We start from the raw sequence: 22,774 nt of genomic DNA on the forward strand, positions 1-22,774 counted from the left end.
CGTTTATCAGATCCAGATTCTACTGAGGATCTAGCCCACTGTCAGATTATGTGGAATTAAATTACCTTTGGATATAGTAGTAGTGAGCTATAGAAATGAGGGATTCTTAATTAAATTGTATTCATCAAGTAAATCCAGTGTCTGGGCTGGATTCTCCTCTCACTCACACTGGTGTGAATTGAATGAATGGAGTTACACCAGTGTAAAACTCATGTCAGTGAGAGGAGAATTAGGCCCTATATTCTTAAAATAGAAATAGAGAGTATCTAGGTCTAATTCTGAAAAAGACTATTGATGAACATGAATACAAATAATGACCACAAGATACATTCAGTTGTATTCACACTCTTGCAAGTCATTTTCTGCAAACAACACATAGCAGCGAATAGCTATTTGGAAGATTACTTGTGGAATGTGAAAGACTCATGAAAATGTCAGTATATTGCCCTTTTGAAATACAGTATCTTTGATAGACCATTTAGAGCCAAAGTTAGTCACCAAGGCACTTTTGAAAATCCCACTATGCACCTATCTGCAACTTTAGGCACCTAAATACATTTAAAAATCTGGTCCTTACCGTTTATAAACGCTTCAGCCATCCAATCACGATAACAGAAATAATTCCATGTCATTTAAGTGATAAATCACACATCATAAGTAATGAACAACATTCATTAGTGCAAGACATTATTTGCAAAATATCTGCTTCGACAACTTCTAGGTTGAAATATGTTCACATAAAGTGTGTGAACAATTTCAAATAACAAATAAATTTTAAAAACTGATAGTCTGTAGATAAGTCATGAAGAGAAAAAGGCTAAATTTAATCAAATAAATTCATTATAATGTTTGCTCAGTTCTTCTTCAAATATTCTCAGTACATACTCCCAGAACTGCAAGGAATATCTTATGTTCTAATTTTGAAGCAAATTTTTCTGTTCCCCATTTTTTCTCTATTCATCACCTACTGTACCAGAATTTCACAATATCCCACACATTTATCTATTCAAGGTTTTTGCAAAGATCCTCGGCAGTCTGGCAGAGACAGTATTGATTTAGGAACTAGCAGTTGTGACAATTCAGTCACAGATTGGAGCTGGCTCGGTATGTGGGCTTGTCTGTCATGAGCAGAATTCTGATCCAAGCTGGTCTCATGTTTAAAAAAACAACAACAAAGAGCTACTTTTATCTGTTATGCTCTGAAGGGAAAAGGATTACAGAGGCTGAATAAGCCATCTGAGTACTTAGCTAGCAATCCTAAATAGCACCCTGATAGGAAGTACAGGCAGAGAGCTAATTAAATTAGCCCTCTTTGATTTATTAACAAGCAGAGCAACAGATCACACAGAATTCTCCCACAAAATGAATAAGCATTTTGAGCCACACGTTTGCTATGGAACTTCCACCCCAGTAAAGCCCCGTCATGGGACTCAAGTTTAACAAGTCGTGATGGTTTAGGGCAATGTCCCTTACTCACCAAAGCAGAGATATATTAGTAATAATATAGCAAAGCATATTATTTTGCATGCATGATCTTAATCCCATTTTTAATGTCTAGGACAATCTAGTGGTTAATTAGCAATTTGCTGCCCACCTCTATGCAAATGAATGACAAGTAAAAGCCTTCTGCATCTGTCATTATTCCATTGATTTACAAGCCACTTTTCCTTCAGTGTTAGTTTCTCTGTGTGGGTGCATTCATGCATCATGTATTTCATTATTTTTAGAAGCATGCTCTGTGCCTTTTTGTGCTCTCCTAGTTCCAGCATCCAGCAATTACTACTTTTTGGATACCATGGACCTGATCCTCAGCTAGTGTAAATCAGAATAGCTCCACTGACTTTAATGGAACAATGCCAATTTACGCCAGCTGAAGAGCTGGTCTTATCTTGTTAAGAAAGCTGTATTAGGGCACTTGGAATTTCTTTGCTGAAAAATAATAGAGAATAAGGTTCAGAAAACATCAGAGTGCTATAAATCCTAATTGCAGCTTGCAAACACACATACACACACATATAGATTTATTTATATATACAGATCTGCTTCTGCTTAATCCCTAGAAGAAATTGTAATACTCTCCTAGTATTTGATTTTTCTCCTGAGCTGCTTTTGTAAGTAAAACAGAGTATACTTAATCCATTTGGCTACTTTCTCACAGTTTTACTGGTGGGTTTTTTTTAATGTTTTATATTTAGCCTTGGTATTAGAGAGCTCTTATGTTAAATTAAGTCAATTAATAAATGGAGACATTAAACAATCAATTTTGTCTGCATATCTCCACAGCATTATGTATGGCTGGCTGTAATCACAAGATAAATGCAATGTGCTGATGTATGGTAATGTTCAATAATGCATTCTCCACCAGGCTCAATTCATCAGGGAGTTTTTGTAGGGGGGTGCAGCATTTGTTATTGGCTGTCTCTGGACCTCAAGGATAACATTCCGGTCCTTTTGATTGGCTGACCCACTGCTGCAAGATTCTAACCGTCTTATTTTGACGATGAATATGAAGGCACACTAAGCTATGCAGGAGTGTAGTTCTCACAGGCTGCACTCCTTCCCCAGTCTCAAGGACTGACAGTCTCCTTCATTGCTTTCCTCACCAAACAACAACAACAAAAGTTGTGATGCTTTTCTTCACCCAGTGCTTTGGGGCTGTATTAGATCTTATTCACCTTAGGTTTCAACATTACAAGGCTAAGAGGGTTTTTTCAGCGGCTGGGCAACTTGTCTGTGTTGTAAACCCAACACACAGCCTAAAGGTGAGTTAAAAATATGTTTCTATTCCAGTGTTTTTTGCTACTCATTTGTTTCTCCATAGGGAGTGAAATGATGTTCTAGCACAATAGGCAGATTGTTGTGAACACATTACTAGCAAAGAGACTGTTTCATATGGTCTTTCTGTTTGGTTTACTTTAGAGCTAAAGGCAAGCAATCAGTGGCTACAGGGAATACTGTGAAGTTGGTGCTTCTCCCGCTAGTAGCCCATCCCTCCTCCCCCTTCGTCTGTGTATCAAATATTCAAGAGGCAAATGTTTGGAAAAAATTATTGGAAAAGTTAGTTTATTGAAAATGTGTTTCCTTTTGTGAAACATTGCGAACACAGATCCTGGAAATCCTTCTGAACTGTCTGATACCAAAGGGTAAAGTGCTGCTGACTAGCAAGCTGGAGAGGGGGAGAGAAAGGTTTTCTTTGAGTGTTTGTCTATTTCTTCTAAAGGGAATTTGAACAATTTTAACTGGCATATAAAGTGCCCCTAGTCGTTTGCAAGGTGAACATATTTTAGTCATGAGTTTAAATTAGCCTTAATAAAGCAAAACCATTTATAGTCCCCATACAATAACCCTCTTGCTATATGCTCTTAGTAAGTTTCTAGATTTCCATTGACATAGCTGAGCCTATGCCCAAACCCAATGATTGTGATCTCATCTAGAGAGGAACCAAGCAACTAGTGAGGCAAACAGACTACTGGGAGTCTTTAATGTGTTTATTATGGTAACAAATTAGCAGTTTTATCAATGCCCATCTTGGCTTGCTGGAGGTCCTCACTGACCTCTCTTGAACAGAAAGTCCTGTCCTGCCATGCACTAGCCTCATCTAAAACCACAGATGGATTCTTTAGGCAGACTCTTCTTTGGCTGTCCCAAAGTCCTTGTCAGGACCTCAAAGGGAACCTCTTCCCAGCATAGGGTGTTAAGGGATCCTTTGAGAGAACAGGTCTCGCCTCAGAACTCGGGGCCAATGGCAGGTAGGCACCTAAATGTCTTTAAAATGCCATTGGTTATTGCCACCACAATCTTGTTTTTCATTATTCCAGAAAGTAGCTCTCACAAAATGCAGGCTGCTAGGAATGCTATTTACAGTATCGGACAACACTAACTTGGGGAGTCACACTGTTGAGATGAGGTCATTTCTAGAAGTACAGCCACTCCTGGAGGGTATGTTTCTAAGCATGCTAAGAGCACGTTGGGAGCCCCCAGCAGTGTGGATGAGGTAGGGCAGGCATTGCAGGGCTGCAAAGGGAACATATAGAGACTAGCTCACTTCTCGTCTCATCTCTTCCAAAGTGGTTCCCTCCCTCCCCCACCAATACAACCTATTTAAAAAAACTGTTATCTTAAGGTATAATGTGTCTGTTCAGAATAGGTAGGAACTATGTAGAAAGAAATATACAGACTCTGTATGTGGAGGGAAGATATTTTAACAAAATGGATAATTCTATTTTAACCCCTTTGATATATCACGGTAGCAGGAGACCATCAAATCATTCTGCTTAAAACAACAACAACAAGCAGGAAACGAGTGTCCTAGGTTATTGCCAGTTGAGATACAGTGGAGCCGAGACAGGTGCCAGTCCAGCCGGATGTAGAGTGCCCATGGAAGGCAGTGGAAGTTTAGGGTGCTCAGCACTTTGGCAGATTGGGCTTGCAGTTAATCAGAGCATTCTTAATTTCTCTCAAGTTGGAGCTGCAGTCTGTACATTCCAAGGTTTTGAAACAATTTGGTGCTTCTCTTCTTTATCCCCAGAAATAAATAGTGTCTCACTATCTGAGTTCATAATGGCTGAGCCCTTCAGGGGCCTGATCCAGAGCCCACTGCCGTCAGGAGTCTTTCCATTGACTTCACTGGGCTTTGCCTCAGGCATTACATGCAGAAGTCCCACTGAAGCAAATGGGAGTTTCAGATGTGGTGGAATGGCAGGATTGAACCCACAACAAAAACGCCCCTTTCCTTCAATGGGAGTGGCTCATGAGGTGGGTTTGCAGGATCAGGGTCCAGCGAGCATGTTTCACTGCATACGTTATAACACTAGGGGACATGAGTGTGGTGAAGAAATCATTTCAATATGAAAAAAAACAATGACTTCTAAAGTGAAGTGTGCTGCAAAGTTATTAATGTATAAATGATCTATTACTTGAAACTTGTCATAGAACACTATAATAGTGAAATAGTTTCAAAGATTTCTATATTTGGTCATTAGAAAAATGATAACTGTTATTTAACTGTCATAGCATTAGCATCTAAAGACTACAAACAGGTTGGGCCTCATAGTGCTAGGCACTGTACAAATATGTAATAAATTACATACATTATGAACTTTAGAAATAAAATACAAGTGATGTATTACTTTAAAATAAAAAGGCAAATATACTCCTTAGGTGACTTATAGTATTATGACAAACTTTGATGTCCCATATTTTATTATCCATGATTTGGTCATTTTAACCATAATTTTTTATTTATTTATTTATTTTTGGACAATCCTAAAATGTAAAACAAGTAAAAACAGCGATTAACTCTCCAAGCTGTAACAAATCTGACCGAGAACAAGGGCCATGAGCGCAAGTACTTTCCTCACCCAAAATGATGAGCATTTGTGCTCACACTAAAATTATCATCTCTTTGGGCAGGGATTGCTCTTACGGTAGCAACCAGATCTGTGGTACGCCTAGCACAATGGAGCACTGATGTGATTGCTACTGTATTACGAATAATAAATGAAAGGCTTTTCGCATTTCTTTATATGATCAATTATCTTGACACACCCCTTATGGGCAGATCTTCAATTGGTGTACACTGGCATAGCTCCACTGAAGTCAGTTTGCACCAGGGCCCTCATCCTGCACCATTAAAGTCAATGGGGGCTTTCAATGCATGTAGGATCAAGCCCAATCTGAGGCTCTGTGGTTACACATCATGTACATTTTACATGATTACGTGATCCTGTATTTACCAAGATGTTTACTGACCAGTGCAATGCAGGGAAATGCTAATATTCTGCAGCACAAGATTGTGCGAAGTTCCAGTCTTCCTAACACTGTGGTAAATCCAGAGGAATTCCAGTGCTCCAGATTCATTCCAGTGTACTGTAACTGCGATCAGAATTCAGCCCCATGACTGTAAAGAGAGTGCCACTTTACCAATTCCTTTAGTGCTGGTCTGTATGTTGGCAGTAAAATACACACTTACAACACGTATTCTTCCTCAGGCAGAAAAGACTTAACTAGGGTGGCTTATGCTCCATTTAGTGGTATTTAAAAAAAAAGTTAAAATATCAGTGCAGATAGCTGTATTGATCTGCTGTTGTTTTCTCTTCGTATGACAGACTAACACAGGCAGCTGTAAACAAGGACAGACAAGATTACAACCATTGCCCTCAATTTTCTTTATTTGATGTGGGTATAAATAGGTTTTTTGAAGCCTATTTCTCTTTCTTGCAGCTTTTTGTACTTTCTCCTTACATGAGCTTTCACAAGAATGCCACAAGCATCTTAAAACCAGAGGCATGTGCTGAGCTGTAATCAAAATTCACTTGCTGAGCAGAGAAAATCATGTATTTACTATGCTTCTATAGGTCACCTTCATTCTCAATCATATTATATCCATTACTTAGCAACCTGGGATTCCTTCAAGCATACAGACAATGTGATGCCTCCCTTTTGAAATAAAAGGCAAAAGCATTATTATGTAGCTAGACACTAGCTAAATGGTTACGCTCTTTAAGACCAAGATAATTAAAGGGGGTTGCTTAAAGAAGCAATGCTCATTTCGCCTGGATAAAGGCCATTTAGCTTACTGTGAAAGTTTTAAGTACTTTCTCTGTGTGGAAAGAACAGGAATGTACACTGGTTCATGTGTAAAGAAGGGTCAGTGTGTTTCTTTTCTTTTCTTTTTCCCATTAATGATAACTCCACTGTACAGGTTCCTCTTCCTTCCAGATCCTGCTAATCTGACCACAAGAGAGGTGGTGAAGCTATCAGCTCTTTCATGTCCTATATTTCAGTTCCCAAACAGAACATAGGAAGGCAGGAAATTACGGGGATGGCAGAAGATCAGTGAACTCAAAAGTCTCTGCTTCTTTCCTTTTGCTGCAGCAGTTCAGCCTTACAATGGAGTATGTCCTCCTTAATTATTATTATTAATATTATTATTAATAATAATAATAACAATAACAGTAACAATAATATAATATTTTTATTAATGTTGTGCCTACGGGCCCTAATCAAGATTGAGGCTGTTTTGCGCTAGACACTGTACACACACATAATAAAAAGCCCCCAAAAGTTTACAATTTATGCCCTGGTGACTTTATGTAACTCTATCCACAAGTACTCCTTTTCTTTTTGCGAATACAGACTAACACGGCTGTTATGCTGAAATCTATCTTGTTGTGATTAATGCCACCTTCCTTTGTTTATTACATACGGTCATTCTTTTCTCGAATGTGTTGTGCTTATAAGACCATCCTTCCTCCTTTCTATAGGACCTTTAGGCTCTCATGACATTATCATAACGGACGATATTTAAAGAGGTGCCCAAGCACTGCTTAATCTTGTAGCCGCTCAGAGTATTGCATGGCTCACAGGGCCAAACTGTTGTAACCAGATCTTTAAAAAACCCAAACAAATCTGCTTTAACTGAAGGAGAGAAGGGTTTTTAATCCTGTTATAATACTTTGTCTCCACGCACACTGGTCAGCCAGGCTGCGTTGTAATCCACTTTATCCCCAACAGACTTTGAACCAGGATTAAGTGCCGTGGTGTATTGTACACGCACGTGGGATTTAATTATTTATTTAGTGTAAGGAAAGAGAGAGACAGCTTGAAATGTGCTGCTAACAACCCACTTTGCTATACTTTCCCACTCTCCCCAGCCAGAAGCCCTTCCTTTCTGGTTCAGGATTCTGACTAGTTTAGTTCATCAGGCAATTTCCCATATTTAAGTAGTACTATAGTAACAATAACCACTAGAGGGCATTCAGAATACAATATGTACACACATACTACATTATAAACATGGTTAGTGGGATAGTGCAAATGAGTCCTTATTAGCTTCAGGTTATTCCTCAATTAATATTTGACACAGTGTAATTTGAAGAAGAGGTAAAAGCTTTAGCTAAAGCCTTCGGTGTGAGCATAGTGTCCCTAGAGAAGGCGCCAACCGTAGCTGACTTGCTGCATCCCTTAACCACTGCCTCAGCTGAGCAGGCGTCAAAATGTAAACCTGGAAATCAGCGTAATGACAAATAGCCAAGAAACCTCCGCAGTTTGCTACATCTCTGTGCAAACGCAAACATCGTGATTCATGCACGACCCTTTTCCTGCATCAAAGGCATGTGGGAGCATGCTTCACTGACTCTCCCTTGGGGGAGACCATCTATTAATGCCTCTATCTAGCTAATCCCTGGAGTTCTTCTCTTTTGTAACCCATTAACCCTGAGTTTATAGACACATGCACAAACACACACCCCACAGAGGCTTAGCACAGGGCAACAAGGGCTCCATTTTAAATGTCTAACACAGACATTACAGTTTAAAATTAGGACAGCTCAGAGTTTAAATGTAATCACATAGAACAGCAGTTGCGATCTCTCCTAAGAGAAAATTAAGCAAAAGAAATGGAGGGAAAAATAGTTTCTGACTTAATCGTCTTAAAGTGCCCCCCCCCCTTGAGGGAGATTAACTATTGCTATTGTCCGTCATGATAAATTTTTTTTGGTGTTGAGAGGAATGTGATTTAAAAAAAGTTTTTATTAATGAGAAAAATTTCCTCACAAGAAGTTTCAAGTCAGGCATTTTCAACAGAAGACAGTGCAGTTTTTATAATATTAGAGAAATACCCATCTTCTCAGCAGGGGATTTGACAGCAGGTGTTTATAACTAACTATCTAATAGGGTCCCACATGCTGATCCATCAGCCCCACCCACAACACACAATACCCATTGTCTTTCAATGTAGTCCTTAAATTCTGTTGCACATAATGGGCTAATACGTCTCAGGAGGAATGTAGCCCCATAGGGTGACTATTGCTAACACACTGGGTGCAAATGAAAGAGATGTGTGAATGAAAGGCCTGACAATGTAAAATGAGTTGATAGGTCTCGATCCGGTTCCCAGTGGACATGTGTCACACAAAAAATAATCGCAACTGGCACTAATTGGCATGCTTTGTAGGTTACTCAGCAGAGAAGCCACAGATTAAATGCAGTATTGCCAACCCCATGCATTCAAAATCAGGGGTTTAGACACCCTTAAATCATGAGTTTGGCTCAAAAATCATTTGTCTTTTGGTGTTGGAGACTTTAGGGTCTATGTTTTCAAGCTTTTCTCTGCACCCACGAGGGCTAAAAATGTACTTTTCTTTTCTTAAATGAAAGCTGAGATGCTTCGGTTCCGGCCTGTGGGGTGGGGGCTCATAACACACCTTCAAAATGGCTAGACTCGCAATAAAATTGTCCAAGCTGGCAACATTGTAATGTTCATGGAGACTGAATTACCTTCTCACCCTCCTTACAAGTCAGGGTTAAGACATGTTCCAGGTGGAGGGTGGGGAAGCTTTACATTGACACTGCCTATTCTGAACCTGTTCTGGGACGAAACAGAAGCTGTGATAAATGTATGACACACAGGCATACTGATAAGAGACTGGACTTTATTTTCTGGTTCTACTCATCTGACCTGGGTCAGGGTGACAAAGGTTAATACTCCTGCCGTATGAGAGGGATCAATAACCCGGGGAGTCAGTTTACACAGAGGATTCCAGAACTGTCAATCTGGCACCTCTCATGTGCACAACATTTACACACACAAAGGAAAATAAAAGACCCCTTCATTTGCCTTGAGAGATGTTGCCCTCAGGCCTGTGACTGGGAGGTGGGAAGGGAAGGAATGCAGTTTCCGTTTGATAGGATGAAGCTTTCTTTAGAAAATCAAAAGGGATCTAGGAAATATTTTGCCTCCATTAGGCTCAATTTTTATAATCGATGCTGTAATGCGAGGAGAGATAAGCTGCCAAATTCAGTTGCTCCAGATCCAAACTTTGCCAGTCTGAGAGTGTTCAGAGCTGAGGTTTTTGTCTGGACACAGCTGTAAATGTGAGCAATTTCCTAGCATGCCTTTTTGTCCTGATAGGTGTTTTTATTTGGAAACTGAAAGCCTGACTGTCAAGGCATTAAGCACCTTATCGGATTGTTTCATTTTTATTTCTTTTCATAGCCTGTCTCTTTCTGTTAAGTACCTTCCTCTCCTTTCTGTTGTTCCTCACACTGGTACTTGCCTGCTGTTAGACAATCTGAAGCAAAAGGTTTTCCTGCTTCTTTTTAATAATCTGATTTTGGCCTGCTCCTGTCCCCACTCCACAGACTTCAGTGCAGGATTGGGTTCCTTATTTGCAATTTAAGTAATTGAAACAAAATTGCAATCATTCAATCAACTAATTGTTCCATGCAATCAATTCAGCTATTGTTAGACTACACCAGCAAAACAATCACCAGTCAAGTCAGAAGATATTCAGGAACTGTAAAAGCAGAGAGATTTAGCCCCTTTCCCCTCATTGATCTGAATGGAAACGTGTGGCTAAATCTGAATGCATCATGTACTTTCAGACGTTTGTCAATATCTCTGTTTACTGGAATTAGTTTCTAGAGATATATGACAGGTTTCAGAGTAACAACCGTGTTAGTCTGTATTCGCAAAAAGAAAAGGAGTACTTGTGGCACCTTAGAGACTAACCAATTTATTTGAGTATAAGCTTTGGTGAGCTACAGCTCACTTCATCGGATGCATACTGTGGAAAGTACAGAAGATCTTTTTATACACACAAACCATGTTCGCGCAGGAAGCCGGGACAGGCTGAGAAGCAGGCCGCGGCTTCCCGCTCAGGCCCAGGGAGGCGGAAGTGAGCTGGGGCGGGGGGTGTGAGGAGGGCCACCCGCACCGCAGCAGGTAACCCGGGGAGGGGGTGCACAGGGGAACCGCTCCCCGCCCCAGCTCACCTCCGCCACCCTCTGCCTGAGTGGGAAGCCGCGGCCTGCTTCTCTGCCCTCCCCGGCTTCCCGCCGAACAGCTGAGTCACGGGAAGCCGGGGCAGGGGTGCGGAGAAGCAGAGCGGGGTGGTGCGTTCAGGGGACGAGGTGGAGGTGGAGCGGAGGTGAGCTGGGGCCGGGCACGGGGCGGGGAGCTGCTGGTGGGTGCTCTGCACCCACCAAATTTTCCCCATGGATGTTCCAGCCCCAGAGCACCCAGGGAGTTGGCGCCTAAGGCGCCACTTTTGATGTGATCAGTGGGGGACTGGCAGCTTCCCCTGCTCCCCCGCTAGCTATGCTACCCCACCTCTAGGAGCCAGAGGGACCTGCCGGATGTTTCGTGGGAGCTGCCCCAGGTAAGCACCCCTGGGACTCCCCACCTCGCCCCCCGGCAGGTGCCTCTGGCTCTTAGGGGTGGGGTGGGCACCCACTACAGTGGCGCACGAGACCCTCCTGCCCGGTTCTGGGGGCAGTCAGGGGACAGGGGAGGGGGTGGATGGGGCAGGCGTCTTGGAGGGGGAGTCAAGGAACGTGGGGGTGGGTGGGATGGGGCAGGAGTCCCGGGGGGCGGGGTTGGGCAACAACCCCCTCGTGGGGTGAGAAGGGAACCTGTTGTTAAGATTCTGGCAGCTGACTGACTGAGACCCACCTGAACCTCACTGAGGTTTAGAGGCATTTCTGAGTGTCTGGCAAACAATGGATTTATCCGCACATCATTCCTGTGAAGAAGGAGTGTGTTGTTATCCTTATTTTACTGATGGTGAAACCAAGCTCCAGAGAAGTTAGGTGACTTGCCAAAATCCCACAGGAAATCTGTGGCACAGGTTGGAATAGAATCCAAATCCCCTGACTCCCAAGCCTGGAGCTTACCAAGATTGTCCTTTGTCTGGCACCATCTGTCCATTGAAATGAAAAGCAAAGCACAGAAAAATGGAGCACAAATGAGATAGGTTACTGATTTGATCAGATTTTTTTCCTCTTATTGTGTAGAAAACAAATAAAGGCTACAGATAAACAATGAGGTGGGCTTCAACAGATCAGAGAAGAGCATCACCCCACCAGAAAATGAAAACTTGCTTACAATATTAGAGACTGCCATGTGGAAAATAAGCAAAGTAATAAGTGTGAAAACCTAGTAAATAAACACAAAGGGGGTTCTGTGTCCTGGCTGGGGTAGGCAAAAGGTTACGGTCACCTTCAGGCTTTGCTGAAATGAGAGTTTGAGACGGTAACTGCAGGATGACATTATTGACAGTGTCAGAATATTTAGCATTGCAGACCCACATCCTGCAAACAGATTTGTACTGGACTTTAAGCACAGGAGTAGTACCATGAACTTAAAGGGATTACTCACATGCTTAGAATTTAGTGTATGTGTAGATTTTTTTGTGAGGTTGGGGCCTTAGTCATCTGTCTTCATGCTAAAGGTATCCAAATTTCATTCAGATGGAGACTGTAGTAGGAACTTGCCAGGAGCCTGAGAGCCACACTTAATTTGCATATAACAGAGTAGAATTCAGCCTTCCTCTTCTTTTAATAGGGAGATACATGCTAGAAAAACTACTGGTTCCCATACTGCAATGCATCATCCGCTCCAGTAAAGATGCAGGGTTGCATATTGGGTCCTGTTGTCTCTACTAGCTGCATCCTTCTGATAACGATAAGGACAATTGTAAACTACATTTTAGAGCCATGTGAGCCAGGTTTGGCTTGTGGGCTGCATGTAAGTTTCTTCTTCCGAGAGGTACTAAGAGCTCGAGAGAAGATGTCTCTGATTATGGGTAGCTATCATCTAACAAGTAATAAATCTGGCCAGGCCACTTCCAGGTCTGAGACCACAGCTAACAGAAAATGGTTCCTTTTTTGTCCAAAAGAAAATCCAGCCAAGATTGTCATGCCTCTTTAAGATAAACACAGGTGATATGGATATGAGCACCGCATCCAAACATCATTTGCAATATTATTTTACAAGTGTGTGCAAGTTACCTCAAGGTACAGATAAGGCAACATGCTTCCTGTCCCAAAGGGCATACAATTTAATTTCAGATTATTTCAAAAAGAGGGGTGCCACAAAACAAAAGGGTGAAGGCAGAGGAGAAAGGTATGGACTTAAGATCGTGTGGATACTCAGCGAAGAAGTGGAAGATACCTGGCAATGTGAAACAGATACTTACTTAAAAAAACAGGTCTATACAAAAATAAATACATGTCATTGACTCCTTTCTTGTAGGAGTCATGGAAGATGGCGCTCTTCAGGAGAAGTGGAGAATGGCTTTTTTAGACTAGCTCAGGAAATATGTAAGGAAGGGAGTTGAAGCAGATAAACAGGGCATTGAAGCTGATTAGGAGACGGACACAGTGGGTGGCTGGGATGGATAAGCAGGCAGGGGCAGAGCTGTGCAGGGCCTTTAGTCCAAGTACAGGAAGTTTAAACTGCAGTGGAGAAGGGGAGCCAGTGGAGTAATTTGAAGGCAGTAGGTGTGATGTGGGCAGATCAACAGGCCAGGAATATCATTTTAACAACTATGTTTAATATGTATTGTAAAGGGGGGCTTTGTGGGCTTTGTGTAGGGGAGACCAGAGATGAGGAGAATTATTCCAAAATATGCTTAGCGGTATGTCAGTCACTCATTGATACATACAGGCAATGTGAAATACATTACTAAATGGAGAAGACAGAGTGATCTATATCCAGATGCCTACAGCAAGCCCTGTTTTAAGTAGAGTTGAGTGAATAATTTGCTCAATGAATTTAGCCTCTTTCTCCTTGTGGAATGTCTGCAAGTGGATCGAGGATTCCTAGCTTTTATTAAATTAATGTTATAATTATTTTTTTAACTCTATGGCTTGCTCACAAGCAGTTCTCTAGCAATCACGTTAAGGGCCACACAGACTTGTCTGAGGTGTCATTCCTAAAAATAATTATGCTGTTTATAATACTTATTGGCTGGGATGCAGCGTTTAAATGTCCTCTCATTCCCACAGAGTAATTGTGTATAATTGGTGGGTCACGGTCCTACTTGCAAATGGGGTGGTCAGATCCATGTTTGACTTTAATTTCCTCTGTGCCAGGGCTCTAGTGAGGGCTTTGAGGAACTGCTGTCAGGGTCCTATCCCCTGTAAAATACACCACTTGTGCATGAATGCTTGGCAGTGAACTCTTGACAGTGAACTGTTCACACACACTTTTCAATGTTTGTAGACTGTGAACACAAATAAGGCAGCCAGGTGGCTGAATCAAATTCATTTTAAACTGGAACGACTACTTGCAGGCAGTTTTTTTTTATAGGCTTCACCCAGCTCAAGATTTAAGGTATCTTGTGAAAACAGATATAAGCACTTGTGATAGTTCTAAATCATTTCACCCAATTCCCCCTTGCAGCCTTACTGGAATCTTCCTTCCAATTGTAATTTGTGCCTGGAACCTCAGAAGAGTGTAAATCAGCCAGGAAATAATATAGCTTTAAAACAAATGAAACTTTTACTGGATTTCTTAGTGTAACAGAAAATATTTCAGAAGGAGACTCAAAGCTAAGGTTATGCGAGGTTGTATAAACACAGCCACAGGCTTGTAAATAACGGAAAGTCCTGATTACCAAGCCTGAATTTTTCTTTCAGGCTGTTGGGACAAGATGACGGCACTATCAGAAAACAGATCTGAAACTAGCTGAATCTCTCCAGTGGCCTGGCAGGGCAATTGTTGATAATTTAACATTTCAGTCATACTGGAAACGTTAGTTTAACTTGCAAGGTATCCCTCAATATTTTTCCACCCTTCAATGTATTTTTAATAGTGAGCCAATGATTAGAAAGAGTCTTCCTTGATTCACAGATAAATCCAGCAGCAACAGTATGTCACCAATGGCGGTGTCAAGGCATTATGCCTGATTAGTGCTTAAGCTAAAGTCACTTTGATTTGCCAGAAGCCAACCGACCTCCTTTAGCAAGAGAACTCTGACTAAAGAAGCAGATGTTAGTAAGGAAGGAAAGACCTTTTCTTGACTCACTAGCAGGGAAGAATAATTCATGCTGAAACCTGCCTCTCAGCTCTTTATAAAAGTAACCCTTTTTGTTCTTGACTTTTACAGCTTACATGAAAGTTGCAGATGAAATAACATAATGCACGTAGCTCTTTTCCTTCAGAAGGATGCCAATACACTTCATATACCGTGAGCCAAATTCTGCCCTCAGCTACAGCTCACCTAAAGCCTAACTGATTTACTTATTTATAATTCATGTATCACTGTATCATTTCTGAGCACTTTGATGCTTGCATATAACTGAGAGCAGAAAATAGAAGAAGCAACACGATATAGTGGCTTGAGTATGATACTGGGAGCCAGGAGATCCTAAAGCTGATCCCAGTTTTGCAAGTAACTCACTGCCTGGTCTTGGGAAAGTCCTATAACCTCTCTGTGTCTTGCCTGCTCTCTGTAAAATTTGGTTAATAATCATTTCTGACCTCATGTGGGTGTTTTGAGACTTGAGCCAAAATTTTCAGACGTGGGTGCCTAAAGTTAAGCTCCTAAATCTAAATGAAGGACCTGTAGATAAGGTCCATATGATTTTTCAGAAGTGCTGAGAAACCTGCTGATCACATTGACTTCAGTGAGGTTGGTGGGTGCTCAGCTCAGTTCACAGTCTGGCTACATGTACTTTGGAGTTGGAATATGGAATTTGGAAGTTAATTGTAGGTACCCACATTTCATATTTGTGGCCCTAATTACTTCATGATTAACCTGTACGTTGAAAATATAAAACATTTAAAAAGTGTTAAATAATGTGCGTAGGCATCATTCTTCCACTATTCATATGCAGCCACCAATGGAAAAGAACGAAGCAATCATTCTGCGCCAGCATTACTCAGCACCGTTTATCTGTTTGCTTTTAGGAGGGAAAGTGAAGAAAGTTTTCCCCACCTGAAACTATATGGGGTTGTGAGGTTGCTTAGGTAACAGAAAATTATAATCCGAGGTAGAAGAAGTTAGCTGGGATACTATGGCTGGCCAGGATGAGGGTACTAACAACCTTCCGCTTGTGAAAAGTGCCCTTGTCTCTTTGGGAGCATTCACATTCAGTGTAGCTCACCTTGAATTACACCTTTATTTTTTCCCTAGTGAAGACACAATTTAACACCTTCTACCTGGATGTAGACTTCCACGTGGGGTAGACTTCGACATGCTACATTGAGGTAAAAGGTGCTAACTTGCGTCCTCACTAGAAACAAGGTCAAGGGGTCATGCAAGTTGCCAACCTCAATGTATTTTCCAAGTGAAGACAACCCCTTTAATGATTAGTCATGTCTCCTCTATAAGAAAGACCCACCACAGCAAAGCATTCTGGGGCATTTGTCAGCATTGTACTAACTTAAATGGACAGAGTGGAGCCTACTGAATCAGAACTCTGCTGTACCAACCTTAGTTTTCCTTGGCGGTCTCTCATCCACATACTGACCAGGCCTTGCTGAGTTTGGAACATGACAAGCTCGCAGCCTGAGGGGGTATAGCTGCAGGCAGAATTCTGAATAAAATGAGTTATTCTCAACACAAGCAATTTAGCTTCTGACCTTTAAGGCAGGGGACACATAAATCTCACTTACACCCACCTAATACCCTAATGTTACATGGTAAACTCAAAACCTATCAATTCAATGCCCTTACGGGGGTCTTGACTGGTAGATAACACAAGGGATAACCCAAAATCCTTACGGGTTGGGGTAGAACAGGAACAGAAATGCATATCAGAAGAGCCAGGCATCACCCAATGAAATGAATAGGCAGCAAGTTTGAAACACAACTTCACACAGTCAGCCTGGGGAACTCATTGCCAGAGGATGCTGTGACAGCCAAAACTATGATGGGGTTCAAATAAGAATTAGATAAATTCATGGAGGAGTATAGGTCCATCAATGGCTATTAGCCAAGATGGTTAGGGATGCAACTCCATGCTCTGGGTGTCCCCAGCCTCAGACTGCCAGAAGCTGGGAGGGGACAACAGAGGATAGATTACTTGACGATTGCCTGTTCTGATCATTCCTTCTGAAGCACCTGGCATCGGCCACTTTCAGAAGACAGGATACTGGGCTAGATGAACCATTGGTCTGATCCAGTGTGGCCATTCTTAGTGCTTATGACAGGGAATGGTATCTATACAGGTGCAACGTGGTTCAAGGAGAGCTCTTATTTTGTCCTGTCAATGTGTCTTGTTTTTCAGTTTTGTCTGCAAACATCTTCCAAAGTGTTTGAAATGATGTATGAAATTTGTATTCATGTTATTTCACTACAATCAACTGTTTTCTCATTGTGCCTTTAAAAAAAATTAAAATAAAAACGGGGAGATTTTGAAAAAAGATAAAGGTCTCAATTACCCAAAGAGACATACATCTCCATTAGTGAGAGAAGTACAGATCATACAGCAAATTCCATCCAAACCACTGCCTTGCTTTGCTGTAAAACAAAAACATTACTGGGAGCAGAAATTCAAGTGGAAATTGAGCCTTTCCACTGTCTTGTGAGAATCCTAGAAAGGTAGGGCTGGAAGGGACCTCTGGAGGTAATCTAATCCTTCCCTCCACCCTGAGGCAGGATTAAGTAAACATAGGTCATCCCTGACAGATGTTTGTTTAGTCTGTTCTTAAAACCTCCACTGGTGGGGATTCCACAACCTCCCTAGGTAACCTATTCCAGTATTTAACTACCCTTGTCATTAGGAAGTTTTCTCTATCTCACCTAAAGCTACCCTGCTACAGATTAAGCCAATCACCTCCTGTCCTACTGTGATGCTCTCTTGGGGTGTCCAGAACTCTAAGTCACCCTGTTACCCTCTGCCTCAGTGAAAGTGAGATTTGCTGTTGCTAAACTGTACGTCAGCTTCCTGACACTCCAGCTTGTTAACTAGCCCAGCAAACTCCTCAGGATTCTGCCAGTCCTTTCCTTTCCTCGCAGGGAACTCTCGTTGCCCCCAGTACCTCTACAGCATCCAGCCCCTATCACTGGACACGCACAGAAATTACCAGGTGTGCTGTCTCTAAAGAGATAGAGTACACACCCGTCTGCTGGTTCAGTAGAGGATGCACGCTTCACTTTAATATAACAGCACTGCGATGGATTTATAATAAAACAGCAAGTTTATTAACAAAGAACAGAGATTTAAGTGATACTAAGCAGAGATAATAGAGACAGAAAATGGTAACAAAAGTATGATCATCCTTTCCAGTGACTAAAACGTAGTGGATTGCATTCCCTGTCTAAAATACTTTTCTTACCTAAAGCAACCTTCTAGCATCACCCACACACATGGCAGGAGATCCACAGTTCACACAAAGAGTGCTTCCTCTTTTTCCCTAAGTAATGGATAACTAAGGGGTTCACTCCCCTTCTATTAATAGTCCAGTCAACCTTTGAAATGTGTACTTTTGAAGTGTATCCTCAGATAAAGTTTTTCTCCCCTGCTGTTGATGCTTCAGGAAGCTTCCACCATGTTATTTCCTCATGCTCCTAATAACCTGCTCTTCTGTTGATTTAAAATGCAAATGAAGCATCCTTTGTGCTGGTTTCAGAATACTTGATTCACAATAGATTCCAAGGCTGACAAGTAAATCCATATTCCTTTGTCTAGGAAAACTTGTTTAACAGCTCTACCACCAAGACGTATCTTAGGAACATATTTCCAGCACACATGCATAATTCTTTACCCACCATCTGTACATACATCACACAATGATATTAGTGTCACCAGCTTTCATTTGATGCTTCACACAACAATCTTGGCAGATACATACTGTCGTGAGTTTATCAAGCTTGATATGGGTAGTTGTTACATGGCAATTAACCCTTTGTCAGTGGGCATTAAGGGGCTCTTAGGGTCACCCCATCCTCAGTGGATATAGAGAAAATCGGCCACCATCCTTTTTATAACAACCTCCTGGATATCTGAAGATGATTATCATGTTGTCTCCTCAGCCTTATCTCCTCTAGACTAAACATGCCCAAATCTTTCGCCCTTTCCTCATTGGTCACTTTTTCTAGACTTCATAATTTTTTCTTTTCTTTTGCTCTTCTCCAGACTCTCTCCAGTTTGTCCACATCTTTCTTAAAATGCAGAACCCAACAGTGGACACAATACTCCAGCTGAGGCGGCCCCAGTTCCAAGCAGAGCAGAACAGTTACCTCCCATGTCCTACGTACAACATTCCAGTTAGTACACCCCAGAAATGTGAGACGTATTTCTTACACTCAAAATTTCAAAGAGAAAGAAATGTGTGTGCATAATGGGATAAATCCTTCCCCAGGCAGTGGCCTGAACCACTGGGCTGTGGGTTAGAGAATTCCATAGGGGTGAGACAGAAGGAAATCTCCCCTGGTTGCTGAGCCATGGAAGAGGAGCTCCTGCTCCACTGAGAGCAATGGCTGGAGGATTCATTTAGCAGCGGATCTCTTGTCCTTGCCTTGTCTCTCCTCCAGTCATATTTTATACCTCTGCCTCTGATAGCTCCTACATAGCTCCTCAGCAATCAGGGGTATGCACCCCTTGCAGAGGGTCATCAAAGGCTGCACTGCACATTGGAGCTATTCCTCTGCATCTGGAGGCCTCAGAACTGCTAGAGCCGTCTTTCTTCCAAACACCAAGAAAAAAGTCAGACATTATGGGCCTAACCCTATGGAAGCATGTTTTGCATTGTATAACACAAGTGACCACTGTGAGGGATGCTCCAGCTCTTTATCCCCGTATTTAGTAATAACTTTGAGGTGCAAAGGGCCCTTTTTCATCATATATGGATGGTATGGGTCTGAAGAGTTTGTGGAGAATCTTTACTACACCCTGTTGTGACGCTGGCAGACCTGTGCCAGCTCATGCCAAGGCCCAGGCCTCCCTGAACACCAACTAAGGCATAGCTGGAAACCAGTCTGGCTCACCTATGTGTTAGCATTGTTAAAATGGGTTTTAGAGGTATATGAATGTGTTTACTCTTTATGAAATTATTGTAGGATGCTGCATGTATTAATCTTACTTATAATGTCTCTATCCCATGCTATAAGATAATAGTTAAGTGTTTGCTCTGTAACTATTAAAGTGTTTGCTCTGAAACTGTAAACTCCCACCGCCAGGAGAGAAGCATTACCAACTGTGAAATACCAGTTCACCACAGGAGGTGTTATCTCCTCTCCAACAAAAGAAAGGCTAGAGACACCAGACAAGCCATTGTGGAACATCAGAGGACATAAGACTTTGTTCATTGCTTCCCCCATGTCCATGAAGAGGGGACATGCGCAAAAGCTCCTCCCATGAGCTCGAGCTCTTGGACAAGGGAATAAAAATCCCTGTCAAGAAGAAACAGTTATTACTATGCTGCCTGGAGTTTGGGGAGGGGAATATTTCTAAGTTTAAACATGGGATCCCCAAGCTGCTTGGATTGGGATAGGCCTAAAGGACATATAGAGTTTGCCTATTACAGCACCTTCTATTCCTTTTTGGAAGCTAAGACTGTCACTCGTGTGTGTGTGTATGTTTACATGCTTTACCCTTGTAAATAACTCTTGTTTCCTTTCCTTGGTTAATAAATCTTTAGTTAGTTTATTATTGGACTGACAAGAAGTGTTGTCTTTGGTGTGTGATCTGAGGTGCAATTGGCCTGGGGTAAGTGAGACTGGTCCTGTGGTGGAGTAACCTGAATGTTCTTGTAACTTGTGGTGTAAGGGACCATCCATAACAAAGGCAGACTTGCCTGGGTGACAGGATAGACCGGAGTGCCCACGGGGACTGTCTGTGATGCCCTGTTATGGCTGTTATAGTGCTAGAGGAGTTCACACTTGATACATGATTGGTGAAGCTAATTATAGAAAACAATCAATTTGGGGTTTGTGCCTTGGTTTGTAACAGTCTGCCCGAGGGTGGCACCTAATGTTCATGAGCAAGGCTAAGATTATATCACGGAGGTCATGGAATCTGTGACTTCCAGAGACCTCCATGACATTTTCCACTTCAGCCACTGTGGAAGCCAGGGGCCCACAGCAACTCCCAGCTCATGGGGGGCCCTTGCAGCTCCCAGCGGCCACAGGTGGAGGAGGGACCCTCCAGATCCCAGCCACTGTGGGCAATTCAGGGGGACCCCGGAACTGCAGCATCGGTGGGTGCCAGATCCCCTCCACTTCCCTATTTTGTCACAGTTATTTTTTGTAAAAGCCAGGGACAGGTCACGGCTTCCGTGGATTTTTGTTTGTTGCCCATGACCTGTCTCTGACTTTTACTAAAAATAACCATGACAAAATCTTTAGCCTTATTCACTGGTACTTCACAGGTGTCAGGCAGCCCTCTGGCTCCTGGACCAAAGTGATACGTCAAAAAATGTTTCTGCTGTATATATTGCTATATCACTGTGGTAATGAGGTTATACTGATGTTGCTGGACCTGCAAAGGGACTATCTTCTTGCTGTCAACCAAGTCTATTCTCACTGTATGATTGGTTGGTTGCCAATCTGTAAGTCAGAATTAACCCAGACAGTGACTTTTGTACGGTCTCAGGGCTGACCTACTTACCCAAATGGCCCTTGCTCTCTGGGTGGCCACTAAGGAGGGTACCCTGTTTTCTCTGTATGGTACAATGAGGATTCAAAGACTACCAATAGGGGATTGGTTTCATTAGTTCTGTTTCAATCCCCACCTATATGCAGATGTTACTCATGGGTTGGAACCAATGAGAAGCCTGAGACATGACAGAGGCAACATAATAGTTCTGCAGATCTGTGAGTCTGAAACCACTCTTATCAATGTACAAAAATCTAGGTAAGATATACATCTTAACTGCATTAATTTCACCCCAGAGTCTCAGAGAGACAGTGCCCTCCCACCAACTGGTATTCTCCACTAGCTGTAAAAGGGTGGGTTCTAAATTCATTTTTACTTCATTTTCTAGATCCCTTGGTATTTTTATCCCCAAGTATTTAAGCACCTCTGATTGCCTATGAAATGGCTACTGGGAGAAAACCCTGCTAGAAGGCAGCTGAGAAATCTCAAGCAGTTCTGACTTTTTTCCCAATTAATTCTATAGCCCTAAAAGTTAGCCAAAATCCTGGATTAATGCTTGAAGGGTGTGGGTTGTGGTATCAGGATTAGTATAAACAAAAAGTTATTGTTGGCATATAGCATCAATATATACTCCCATGAGCCAATCTTAGACCCTGAATGTTTGGGTGAAAGTGTAGGATGATTGCCACAGGCTCTGGAACCAGATCAAACAAGAGGCATGACAAAGAACAACCCTATCTGGTGCCTCTCATATTATCGCATTGGTTAATACATAAAATGCAGGGCCATTAATATAGAAGGTTAACCCATGTTGTAAGAACAAGTCCAAAACCAAATCTTTGGAGGGCATGTAGCATATATTCGCAATTCACTTGATCAAAGGCTTTTTTGCGTTCAAGGTCAGAAGCGCTTGAGTGTCAGGGTCATCATGCTATGCCACTATTACATCTACTAACTGTCTTAAATTATCTAAGTCGTGCCGACCTTTAATAAATCCCACCTGGTTTCAATACATGATGCTGGGCACAACTCCCTCCAGACTGGCTGCCAAAATTTTGGCCAGTATAGTCACATCACCATTAATGAAAAAAATTGGTCTATAGTCTGAGCATAACATGAGCTCCCGCCCTACTTTGGGAATAACTGAAATCAAGGCTTCTGGCCAGATTGTGGGGGAGGAGGGAACTACCTTCTTACAGAGATGTGTTGAACAAGGTAGTCACTTTCCCTTCAAAGGATCTGGAAAAATGTTTATAAAAACAGGCAAGCTGTTTGGGCCAGGAGCCTTACCCAATTTCATGGATTTCAGGGTCTTGATAAACATTCATGTTGATAGTAGTTCCGCTGCTAGCCCACAGTGAGGTGGAGTATTTGTATTTTAACAAGGAAAATTTCCAGGATCTCGTGTGAAGGGGCAGAAGTTTTGTCTTAACAGAAAATGTAC

At 42.0% G+C, this 22,774-nt stretch overlaps 1 protein-coding gene across 1 annotated transcript in view; it reads left to right on the forward strand.

Annotated features, from left to right (window-relative positions):
- The first annotated feature begins 2,504 nt into the window (after positions 1-2,504).
- The window catches only part of SIAH3 (siah E3 ubiquitin protein ligase family member 3), a 75,988-nt gene continuing 55,718 nt past the window's right edge, over positions 2,505-22,774 (forward strand). The window contains exon 1 of the mRNA XM_084614535.1: positions 2,505-2,762. Coding sequence (XP_084470661.1) covers positions 2,628-2,762 — 135 coding nt within the window. The 5' untranslated portion in view covers positions 2,505-2,627. The remainder of the gene's footprint in view (positions 2,763-22,774) is intronic.

The sequence above is a fragment of the Lepidochelys olivacea genome, assembly GCF_965140295.1.
Source record: "Lepidochelys olivacea isolate rLepOli2 genome assembly, chromosome: 1".
Classification (NCBI taxonomy): domain Eukaryota; kingdom Metazoa; phylum Chordata; order Testudines; family Cheloniidae; genus Lepidochelys; species Lepidochelys olivacea.